Source organism: Chanos chanos, chromosome 6 (assembly GCF_902362185.1).
Source record: "Chanos chanos chromosome 6, fChaCha1.1, whole genome shotgun sequence".
Taxonomy (NCBI): Eukaryota; Metazoa; Chordata; class Actinopteri; order Gonorynchiformes; family Chanidae; genus Chanos; species Chanos chanos.
In genome coordinates this window covers 34,006,335-34,018,692 of record NC_044500.1, presented here as the reverse complement: position 1 = coordinate 34,018,692, position 12,358 = coordinate 34,006,335, and the positions used below count along the sequence as shown (strand labels likewise).

At 43.9% G+C, this 12,358-nt stretch overlaps 1 protein-coding gene across 2 annotated transcripts in view; it reads right to left on the bottom strand.

Annotated features, from left to right (window-relative positions):
- kcnab2a (potassium voltage-gated channel subfamily A regulatory beta subunit 2a) overlaps nt 1-648 on the bottom strand; it is a 40,646-nt gene extending 39,998 nt beyond the window's left edge. For both annotated transcript variants that reach the window (XM_030776425.1, XM_030776426.1), the window contains exon 1: nt 572-648. In XM_030776425.1, the coding sequence (XP_030632285.1) occupies nt 572-648 (77 nt within the window). The remainder of the gene's footprint in view (nt 1-571) is intronic.
- Nucleotides 649-12,358: the final 11,710 nt, after the last annotated feature.

The window sequence follows — 12,358 nt, the reverse complement described above, 5'->3', positions numbered from 1 at the left end:
CCATCGTCATGTCTATGAGCGAGGAGAAAATAGCTCCAGGGAAGCGACGACCTCCCTCCATTATCCATCTTTCTCTCTCTCACACAGAGACTCTCCTAGTCTGACTGGACCCTTTTTTTTTTTATGATCTCCATAGCTTCAGGAAATGTAACTACTAATGGAAGATTGTGGCAGACAGTGGTTAATGCTACATCTAAACCCCTAGCTTATTTTGGTATAGGTCACTTGATTTTTTCTGATCCTCTGCGTTAGTTGCGACATTCAGATGAACCAAGTACCAGCGACACAAATAAGCTGAGAAAGACAGAAATGAACGTGGAGCGAAAATATTCTTTCACAAGCTGAGATGGTTCACACAGTCAGTGGAGTGAGAAATCATATGGCCTGCCACACAAATGTCAGCAAAAAAAAAAAAAAAAAAATTAAATGGTCTGAAATTCATCTGAATTTATAGCAATACTGGTAAAATGATAATGCAGGAAGTCTTTTTGTTTGATTTCACACGTCTGTCTAAAAGTACGCGCGTAAACAGCTTCTCTGGGTGTGTTTGTGTATACTCATGCACACTGACCTGTAGATCATGCCAGGCGAACCGGTCTGTCGAAGTGAGAGGCGGGCAGGGGAGTCGGTGGTAGATTCAGGATACATGGAGACGGGAGAATGGGGGGTGTGGCCAGCCTGACGACAGGTCTTTCTCTCTCACCGAGCAACTGAGGAATCTGTCTCTCGCCTCACTGAGCCTAAGCAACACACAAAACAAACAGAAATAAAAATACACATACACATACAAGCTTTTTATGAGGACACGAGGCTATTTAAGCGTGCAATACCCAGGACGTACCACTAGATGGCGGCCTTTCATAATAACTATTTGAAATGGCCTTAAGGAACCTAGGTACAAAAACAAACAGGTAACCAAGGTGAAACTACGCCAGACTTTGGCTAATATCTGATGACAGAAGGCAGCGATTCCCCCTCAAAAAAACACACCCACACATTCCACAGGACTGCTCTGAAGACGCTTTCTCTGAAAGTGCAATCATACATAAGCAAGAGCAAGCACGCACACATACACTCTCACACACAGGTAACACATGAGTGGCTCCTCTCCTGTATGACGGGGTAAAAGAGCCATGGGCTGTTCGTCTCACTCCGTGATGCACTGCTCTTAGTGAGTCGCCTGTACAACACGCCATGTTCCTCATGAATTATACAGGAACATTTGCCCACAAAGCAGGGCAATGCAGAGGAGAGCAGAGGGAGAGAGAGAGAGTGAGAGAGAGAGGGAGAGAGAGAGAAAGAGAGAGAGAACGAGGGGAATGCAGGGACTGCGTGCATGACAGTAGAAGACAGAAGGGAGACACTGGTGAAGGGGACAGAGAAATTTTGGAAAAAAGGGGGGGGGGGGTAAAAGAAAATTAAAAAGAGAGAAAGAGTGGGAGCTGGAGAATCCTAATCTCCAGTCAGACTTGCATGTGTGGTGTTTCAGTACCATGTAACCTGCTGGTTCACACTCACACTTCACAGGCTTGATTTTTCCAGAGAAAACTTCCAATGTGAGCTCATACGACACCTCATAAAAGTGCCACTTTCCCCTCAAAAACACTACATCCCATTTGTTCTTTCATCAATTCCACATGTCACTTATGAGAAAATTAAAGAACACAGATCCACAAAAATACACAAGAAGAAATGAATTCTAATGTGCGTTTTGGTAGGATTACTAAGTCATCCAATTTGGAGAGCACTCAATGTGATGTGACTACAGCCCCATCAAGCATGTAATTGTCAAAAGGAAAATGGCTAGCTATCAAATTCAGTGTCAGCCAAATTCATAACTCCAAAACAACATGTACTTCCAAATACACACACAGACACAGACCGATCATTCAAGAAATCAGGTAATTGTATGATCCTTGTGAATTTTGACTGAGATATTAAACGCATACCTGTGAAATACTGAGTGCGCTGAATATCCTATTGCGTAAGTGTGTCAGCAGAATTCTTTGGCCATAAAAAAAAAATACAGTTGCTTCTAGCACTACACCTGATGACAGCTAGCTCAGTCCAACACAACCATTTCCTCTCTTCTGGAGAGAAGTGAAAATTTCCCTTTTCCTGGAAAGCTCACTTAAAACGTTATTTGGTTCACGTCCCTAAGGCTTAAGCCTGTGATAACACATTCGGTGTAGGCCCTGTGTTCTTCCTTCAATACTCACTTTGATTCTGTGGTCACCCTGTCCTGATTTACAATCCATTCAGCACGATGTTTCTTTCATAACATTTTTCTCTACACATACTTTTAAAATAGGACGCATTTCCCAGGTCACGTAATAGACATTTCCTCAACTTCAGTGTGTACGCCATTGTCCAATGATGTGAGCTACAATACACCAGCATTACTGCTCTTCTCTGTTCCGTTCCCATCAGTTCTATTAAAAAGAACTGACTAGGTTGCATCTAACTTGGTTACCTGCTTAACTTGGTTGCCTTTACATGAGTGCTCATTGGTCAATAAGGTCAACGATTACTGCATTAACCAATCCAGCAAATTCCAATTCCAGTCACTGGCTCCCGATACATTCCAGGAATCCGCATGTGGGCATGTGAGAGGCAGTGAATGACAAAGGCAGGGAAGGGAAAGCCCCTCCCCTCACAGACGGCCGTCTTCACACTAAGTTCCCTTTCATCACTTACAGAAGTGAATGCAAAGGACTCGGTAATGAACACATCAGCCATAATGCGTTCCACCATATCAAGGTGACTTTGTCCCTCCATCAATCTCTGCATAAAGCAAGGCTGACACCAGAAATAAGGTCTTCCCCTTTCCCAAGGACTCATTTAACGCTCGCTGCCTCTCCGCTTCAATCATTCTTAGAAAGAAAGGAGTGGGTAAAAAAAAAAAAAAAAAAGAGAAAAAAAACCCTTTAGGTTTCATGCTCTCCCATCAGCTAAAGGACTGACCTTTTTAGGGATCTATACATGCGAGAATCTATTTGTTTTGGTTGAGCAGAGCATTGGGGAGAGGCATACATCAGCGGAGTAAGGTGACCTTCACTATTAACCACAGAAGCACAAGCGCTAATACTCCAAACAAAACTGATCAGAGCAGCCTGTAAACCGTCACCTTCAAAGCAAAATCCTGTTTATTAAACTGCCGTCTCTGCATCCTGTTCACTGTTATACAGGCGAAGTAATCTCATGATTCATCAAGTCCTATAAAAAACAAAAAACGAAAAAAAAAATAAAACAAATGTGTGTCCGACAAAGCACAAATGTATTACATTGCATACGAAACCGTTCTCCTGAAGCTCTATAAATACTTTATGGAAACTGACCATCTTCAGTCAGTGTTCAAAGTCAATATGACATTCGACTGCATATATCTACAAGTCATTAATGTATAGTCCTTTAAAATTTCATAGCAAAACATATAACAACCATTGGTGGAACCCACATATTTAAATTTTACACACACACACACACACACACATATATACATACATACACACACACACACACACACACACACACACACACACACACACACACACATATATATATATATATATATATATAAAATGAGATTATACACAGGGAATCAAGAGAACACAACAAAATTAAAGAAAATTAGCTTGTCAGATTAAATTGCAAGACCTTTGCTCCTTTGTTACTTGGAATCTGAGTAGCAGTTTAGGTGTTAAGCGCAACAATATGCATATCGCCAGAGGATTTTACAATATTAAACATCAAACATTTTATCTTACAAAAATACATGAAAAACAGATTAAAAAAAATTGTAATGAAATGTCAGAGCCCTACGAGGTGCAGAACTCCAATTCCTGTGGCCGCATTAGCACCGAGAGAATTTAATGCCATTAAATATGACACTGTCTTAAGATCAGTCAGTCACAATCAAAATCACCACATACTCAATATCTGTACATTTTCATTGCCTCTCATTAAATGGAAACGGCTAAAACACAGACTCCTAAACGCCACTACCAAAGCTTGAACTTGACAGTGAAACAGTGAGTTGTCACGAGAGAGCTAGGCCGGTAAGTTTATGTCTTTTGGCAGCTTGTTATTGATTAAGCGATACCTTCAGCCACAGTGAGACGGCCACTGTGCTGCAGCAATGCGGACCAGGACCTCCTCCTAACGCAACTTCTAGACTTGAGTTTAGATTTACTGCTCTAATGGCCAGACTCACCAAGGTGCACTCAGCAGATTAGAGCTTAGCACACAGGGGGAACGAGGGACATTTTTTTTTAGATCTGCAGCCCCTCTCTCTCACTCTCTCTCACTCCGCAGGTCCTGATGTAGGTCTGGACTGCATTACTCTGGTATCACCACAGAAGGGAAGGCAGAGCAGGACAGGGAGAGGAAGGGCGAAAGCGAAACATGCTGGTAATTAGTCTGGGCAGGTCTACCGACTGGTTTAGAGGAGAGACACAACAAGACAATGAAATGACAACGAAGTGATGTGACCATTGGAAATCCCAGAGATCTTGAGCAGTCGGACTAGATGGATAAATAAAAGATCCGATGGGGAGATCAGACGGGGTCGTGCAGGGCAGGAAAAATGAGCTAAAGAGAGAATTTTTCCAGGTGAGGATGAGTACCGGCTTTGGAATAGAGAACTCAGCCCCACAGTATACAGATGGCCGCAAAGGTCAGCTGACTCAGCAGGCCAGCAGTCACCAACAACTGTTCTCCTTGTTGATACACACAACGCATGTCAGAGAAAAAGGTCACCAACAGGACTTCTCTACTGATGCAGAAGTGGTCTCAACAGTGTTGATGACAACATCACCACGGAAACTTACCCAATATTCACACAAGGGGGGCCTTGTGATGGATCAGATGCTATAGGTATGGCCACCTCTGGCAGAAGTATGTCATATTCCATACCACACTCAATTCACCCTCACTTTCCTCCCCTCAGACTAGGACTGTCCCGAATACCATTTTTTGGGGCTTCGAAGCTTCGGTGGTAATCAACAGCGAATATTCGAATATTCAGGGGTGGGGGGGGTTGGGCTAAGCATGAGTAAGGAAGGACTCAGCCACACATTTCTCCATTCTCGTCTGAGATGCATAGCGTTGCAACACGTATCTTTCGGTTTAATTGAAGGCATTAACTTTTCAGGATTCTGTTATTCTGTTACAACCAGTTTGTCTTGACTTTCTCTCCCTTGTAACGACTTCGTTTAAATGGTACCATACATTCGGCATTTTGTCTTCCCTTTAACGGCCAAGGTGAACTGAAGGTTTACATTCACTGCTGTGAGTGAGAGAAATGTCAGGCACCCAAGCTGAGATGGTATATACTGTAAAACTTCCAATAATAGCTGAGTCTACAATGAACGTAGGATTCTTATAGTCACCGGTATGCATGACCCCTTCAGTGAAATAAATCAAATGAAATGAATGCAGATGAAAATTATATTTATTTTTCGTGACTATAAAATGCAAGAACAGTGGAGTAAAATACTTATAGTATTTATCATATTTATTCTTTGTGGCTAAAAAAAATAACACTCGTTTTGAAAAGGTAGCCCTATTGTTTCTCCAGGCTATGAAAAGGAACGCGCATGGGTTAAAAAAAACAAAACAAAAAAAAAACAACGTGAGGTTGTTTTAGTGAATTCAGTCTGCCTTATGCGTGTTCATCTGTTCACAAATCAGATTAAACATAAAGGATCCAAACAAGCTGTCTTTGGGATCATGGCAGCCTGAATTCACAGTGGTACTGCTATCTCGACTGTGCTCTCCCATCATCAGTTGCAGGGACAATGTTGAACTTACTTTGTTAGTGATTCCTGTTTCAGCTGCTACGAAAGAGTGCTGTATAATGTTTGTTAAGTAGGCTACCTGGGGGAAAAAACATTTCATGAATTTTCCTGGTCAGTTCAGCTACCAATAACTTGCAGAAGCCTGAGGGCTTTAGGTGAAATAAACGCAGGTCTCTTATTATCGCCGAGTCTTCAATAAGCCAGTAATGTTAAGTAATTAAAGCAAATAAATACCTTGGCGTTTACTGGAAGTTTTACGTTATTTGCACATTTTAACAGTGCAGTGAAAACATATACATATAGTACAATAATGTGCTGAAAAAAAACCCCACAGAATATCCGAATCCAAAAATTGAAAACTGAATACCTACCCAATGAACGAACATCCGAATAGTCAAATATTCGGGGCCAGCCCTACCTCGCACACACACTTTATCTTCATAAAGCATGTAGAACATATAGCTCTGCCATAGACAACACAAACACTGCAGACGCGCTATGGGTTAAGCAGGTAAGAACAGTTAAGAGGTAAAACAAGGACAGAGGACACCGGGTCGTCAAGTTTACAGCCAATGCTGATCAAAATAAGGATGACTGATGCCTGTGAAGTGTATATGAAAGCCGAGCACAACCTTGTGAGAGAAAGCCTTGAAAAGTCAATGCACGGCCCTATTGGAAAAGTCAACGGTGTGTCCTCATCTGTACAGCCCTCCCACGCACAGAAAAGGCCTGGAAAATCTGCAAGAGTTGGCGTCTGAAAATGTTAGTCTGTTGGAGAAGACACAGGGCTTTTGATTACAGCACTAGCTCAGGTCAGCAGCACTGCATCACAGAAGCTGTGAGGGGAGGGGTAAAAAAAAAAAAAAAAACCCCTGTTAAAAATGACAATTATCCAAGTTGCATTTTTATAACGGAAAAAGCCTGCCTCAGACTCTCTGCTCCCAAGTAACCATCACATGTACAACTCCGGGTTTTAATCAAGCACAATTATGCCTGTGGCCACAAATTTTAATAAAACGTTACAGATCAAGTTAACTTCGAAAACATCACACCAGCGATATATCCTATTATGTAATCCAAGAGAGCACTCTTCTTGGTAGTGCAAAAATAGACTGTGCAATACACGAGACACGAGTTTCACTTATCCTTTTTAAATAATGCATCGCTTACATTCAGGAGACCAGCCAGATCCGTATGGGGGTGATACAGGATAATAAACAACACAGGCTACCTACTTTGTGAACTTGCGGCATCTCAAATAATCATAACAGTTTCGACACTGTAAGAGTCTCAGCCTTTGCCTGAGACTCTTATTGACAAAGTTAAGACGAATGAGAATCCAGGCAGGCACATGCTCAATGGCTTGTTCACGCTGGAATGTTTTCTTATTGGCAGTCCCTCACGTCAAGCATGTAAAACATGACTAGCTGGACACAGGACATAAACCAGTGCTGACACAGTGTCTCTCAGCAGCTACCATCCCTCAGCACTTCAGCTTTGTGGGTACCCAGGTTCTTGGGAGGGGCATGCCAGGCAGGATAACACAGAGCCGCGCCAGCGATTCCAGAAACCAGACAGCGTCGGCTAGCGTCCAGACACCCGAGCACGCTTAAGGGCCAAATAAAGCCTCCTCTATAGATAGCCCCTTTTACTGTCTTGATTGGTCTGACTGTCACAGAGACAGAGGTGACCCCTTCTTTTATGTCCGAGCCATTAGAACGAAATGGAAAGAGGGAGTTAATGAAGGGATGTAGATGGATGTAGAAGGCATTAATTGGATAATTAAAATCAAGTCATGCAGTCGAGCGCCCGAGTCCTTTATGAACTCAGGGGTCTGAGAAAGACTCACGTGATGTAGCACATATCCAGAACATTCTGTAAGCGGGGGACTTTGTTTAGAAGCATGAAGAGCAGGCTTGAGAGCCATAGAAATCTGAAGTGTTTGCTGCAGCGTTGCAGAGACAGAGGTGAAAGAGCTACTGCAGTGGAGCTGGGGGGGGGGGGGGGGGTAGGGGGGTGGGGAAGCCCCCTTTGCTGTAATTTCACTTCCCTTCTCGTAAAAAAAACTAGGCTCACGCTGGGTGCAAGCTTCACACCTTAACACTTGGCACAAGCTTCTACAAAGATGTGTCCGTGGCAACGGGCCTGACTGTGTGCTATGCGGTTTGGAGTGCTCGAGGTGCTGTTACATGGGTGTAGTGCTTGTCTACATCCTCAGCCGTATGTAACTTCATGAGAAATACACACACTCTCTTCTTCTGATTGCTCCACAGGAGTGGAGAGATCTAATACAGGCTGTGTTATGTCAGTCTAGCGATCCTCTCGAGTGTCACATGCTCACAGCACATGTTGGCTCTGCTTCAGATGGCTATGTACACATACCTCAAAAAAAGACCAAGTCAGAAGCATGAGGACAAAAGGAAGAGAAAGATTAGATTCTGCATAGGTGTGCGAAAAAATGGGGCAGAGGTGGACGGTGGAAAACAACTCCACGTGAAGCATACCCAGTAATGTAAAGAATAGCACAGAAATCAATACATCTCTATGTCTGATGGAGAGGACATCCTAGGAGAAACAGCTCTGAGCAGTAAGGGACAGACATCAGTAAATGTAGACATCAGCAGTGCAGCTCTGTTCTGACTAGAAAAACAACCACTGTCCTGAACCAATGGAGGCGATGATCTGCCCTTTCACAATGAGATACAAAGCTCTCTCAGGTCATTATATTCCAAACCCACAGCGGGGTGCCAGAAACCTGGTCTGCCAGAAAAAAAGTCACCTGTGCCCAGGAGGCCTGCCAAGCGTGTGTGTGTGACAGCCTCGTCGCTCCTCGTGTGTGTGCGAGCTCCGCTCCGCTCCGTTCCGCACGTGTGTGTGTGTGTGTGCGTGCGTGTGTGTGCCGCAGGCTACAGGAGAATGAACCTGACTGTCAGACGGGAGGATTTATCCTGATTCAGGTGGACTGGCCCCCACCCCTAAAGCAAACTGCAGCACTCAGCACGTCTTCGTCACGTTAATGCACCAATATCCCTAAACACAGAGAGGGGAGCGGGGCCCCGGGACCGCCACCGATGTTGTGAAGTCGCCTCTTCTTTCTCTCCCTCTCTCTCTTTTTTTTTTTTTTGGAGGAGCAGCACCAGAAAGGTGCGGAGTCACTGCGGCACGGTCATTCGGTACTAACACACCACCGCCAGTTTTCTATTTATATAGTTACATCTTCTGGCTCTCAGATGCGTCAAACCTAAATAATTGACATAGCGTTTTTTTTTTTTTCCCTGGACCTTGTCCTGTTTTTATTTCTCTTTATTTTCTCAGTTTGCAGTTGCATGAGAAATAACTGACTGAATCTTCCCCCTAGGCGCTTGAAATCCCACTCTGACGGATGCGGCTGTTAAGTGAGGGGGAAAATGCTGTGAGAATGGTCCAGAATCTCTAATGAAATGTGGCGCAAATGCAGTAAGCCTCAGCGAGCTCCATGAACAGACTCTCTAACCGCCCCCAAAAGAGGCTGCCTACAGCGGCTGGCCAGTATAGAACCGGCGAGGGGGGGGGGGGGTCTCTTTGTCTTAAACTGTATAGCGGTAAAAGCTCTCAAACACAAAGACTGGTGCACATCTAAACCCCACACATTGTCCGCAATGGCAAAGGAGATCCTATTCACCAGAGGGGGTCTGTTAGAGTACTACGTTCCATGTTACCTAAATTAATGGCAACTACACATGGTGACTAGATTAATACTGTTAGACATTTGTCAATTTCAGTAGTCCGTTTCAGTGATATAGATACAAGTTTGCTTTGTATGGGATTGTGTGATTAATGTTCCTGTCCCAAGAAATCACTCCAGAACAGCAAAAACTGGTCCCTGATACAGGCAGTCCCCGAGCTACGGACAACTCGTACTCACGAATGGACTACCATAAAGCCTATAATATTAAAAACCTGAGTTAAATACAATAGTTCATAATTAACAAACGCACGCACTACATTGTGATGCTCATGAAAACTTTTTGAGCTTTGGCGGTTCGACGGCTCGAGGAAGGAGAACGCTGTCCGCCATTTTAAGTCGGATCACATTGTCGTTAACACTGTATGTACCTGTTCCGACTTACCTACAAACTCGACTTAAAGACAGGCTTAAGGAACGGATATTGTTCATAACCCGGGGACTGCCTGTACTACTCTTTAAGAGAGTACGATACACCCACAAACTGGCCACCACTGCTTGGGCCATGTGCATGGATTAGGGTCTAGGTACTGTTCCCATGATTAAACAAAATCAAGGTGTGTTCATCTATTTTGACTTGATTTTTGATGGTTGTTACACATACAAGCATGGACATTTCTCTGAAGAGACAGACAGAAGGGAGAAAAAGGGAAAAAAAGATTATTGCTCTGGCCTTTTGCAGTTTCAGGACAACTCCAGGACAATGCAGACTGTACCATCAGGTATGAACAAACATCTAACAGTTGAATACTGCATTTAATAAATAAACTAATACAGTATTCTTCGCTGCTCCAGGCTCCAGGCTGCTTCACTTTTCAGTTTGTTAACAGCGATCATTCTTGGTCCATTTCTGTTAAGAATTTGCACCAGTTCTAATCGATAACATGCATACCCCCAGAATAGTAAACGTTTTCAAAAGTTAAACTTTATTTATCTATCTGAGCTTACATTCAAACTAGTCATTCGTTATGAATTACTGTACATGAAATCTGTTCCGGACCATACACACACAAGCGTGCAAAACTCTAAATTACTGGAGAACACACTCCGTCTGAGGACACATACCACAGGCCATCCCCGCATGCCATCATCATCACAAAGCAGTCTCACTCCAACCCTTTCCTCCTAATGCATGCTATATACACATGCACTTACCGAAAACACACGCTTTATGGGTTCCTCACCAAGATCTTCCTTGGCCTCACAGACAGACGCAGACACACACAGGGATATATACACAATGATACAAGCCCCAAAACACCTCCCAGTCCAAACACACAAAAACAGGCTAATAATGTGAACAACATTGTATCGGTGGCTGCTCTTCTCCTTGAGGAGATGACCATGTCTATTTATAAAATGCACAAACGCATGAATAAAAGGACTGGGCCATCTGTCTAATTACATACATGTCCACACGTGTGACTCACAAATGCCAAAGCAAGGGCTGCTTTCAATGGATTTGGCCGTAGGGATGCTAGTCTTATGGCTGCTCTTTTTAAAAAAGCCATTCTTCACACTTAATCAACGTCCTACAGACCGCTTGAGGAAAATGAGGCTATCTTTGTATGTGTATGGCTACATTAACGTGTATTGCTATGAAAAGAGCACACAGTTTGCATCACCCATGCAGAGACGCTTCAGCGTAAAGCAGATAAAGCGCAAGAGTTTATCCTGTGGGCAAGGAGATATTGGAGAGGGGGGGGGGGGGGGGGTGTTGTTGACAGAAAATGTATTTGATAGCCACTAAACAGGACCATTAAGGCCAGATAAACACGGCAAACGCGTACTGTTCCTCAGTTTGTTCAGCACAGCTCTACAGAGACTCTGCTTCTGCAGTATGGTCCTCAAGTCCATTCTATTTACTGACAATAGAATTAGAGGCATACATCACTTTGAGTGAGTCAACACGGTCTCATCGATGTGTGTCAGGCAGTGTTCCATACGCTCAGAGTGTAGGTAGTGTGGATTGGTGTGCGTAAAAATGTTGAGTGGGCTGCATTTGTTCCAGTGGGTGCTGAGGGAGTGTTGTGGTGTGTGGTTGAGTAGCGCACCATCGTCCTGCGTGCATGTGAACGTGCTGCGAATGGCTTGCAGTAATCCCTGATGCAGCGCAGAAGCATGTGAACAGGGTTGGACGGCAAGAGTGAGCCAAGTAACGTCCTGCAAGAGACTACAGTGTTATGGAGCTCTGTCATCATCATCACCATCAACATCATCATCATCATCATCTTCGTTGTCGTCTGCTGCTGTCACAAGTCCTCGGAGACGGAGAGAGTGAGCACATATTGAGCCTCTCACTCTGTCTCTCTCTAGGATAGCACTTACATGGGACAGAGCAAAGCAAAGGGGTCAGAACACACACATACACATAACACAAGCTGAGCTGAGCCAGATCCCATTGGTGAGTTCAGTCACGCAGCAACGCTGTGATTGGTCAGAGACCAGCTGCAGAGCAGTGAGCTATAGCTTTACTCAGCAATAAAGTCATGCTGTCCTCCTCTCTTTCCTCAGCTTTTTTTCTTTTTCCCTCTCCATCCCCAAATCTCTCAATGTATTTCTTTCTTCGGCCTCTCTCTCTCTCTCTCTCTCTCTCTCTCTTTCTCCACATCCTTCTCTTTTTCTCTCTCTCTCTCTTTGTCTTCCTGCCTCCCTCTCTCTTTCTCTAGACTTGGGTTTACCCTGTAGCTCACGCGCGCGTGTGGGTGGGTGTGCTGAGACCTTCATGATGGAGTTGTGACCACATTTGCCTTTGTATTCCAAAGTCGGTAAAATTTCACTCTCCTCGTTACAGCGACCGTTTTTACAGTAGAAATACAAACAGAGAGGGAAGTTG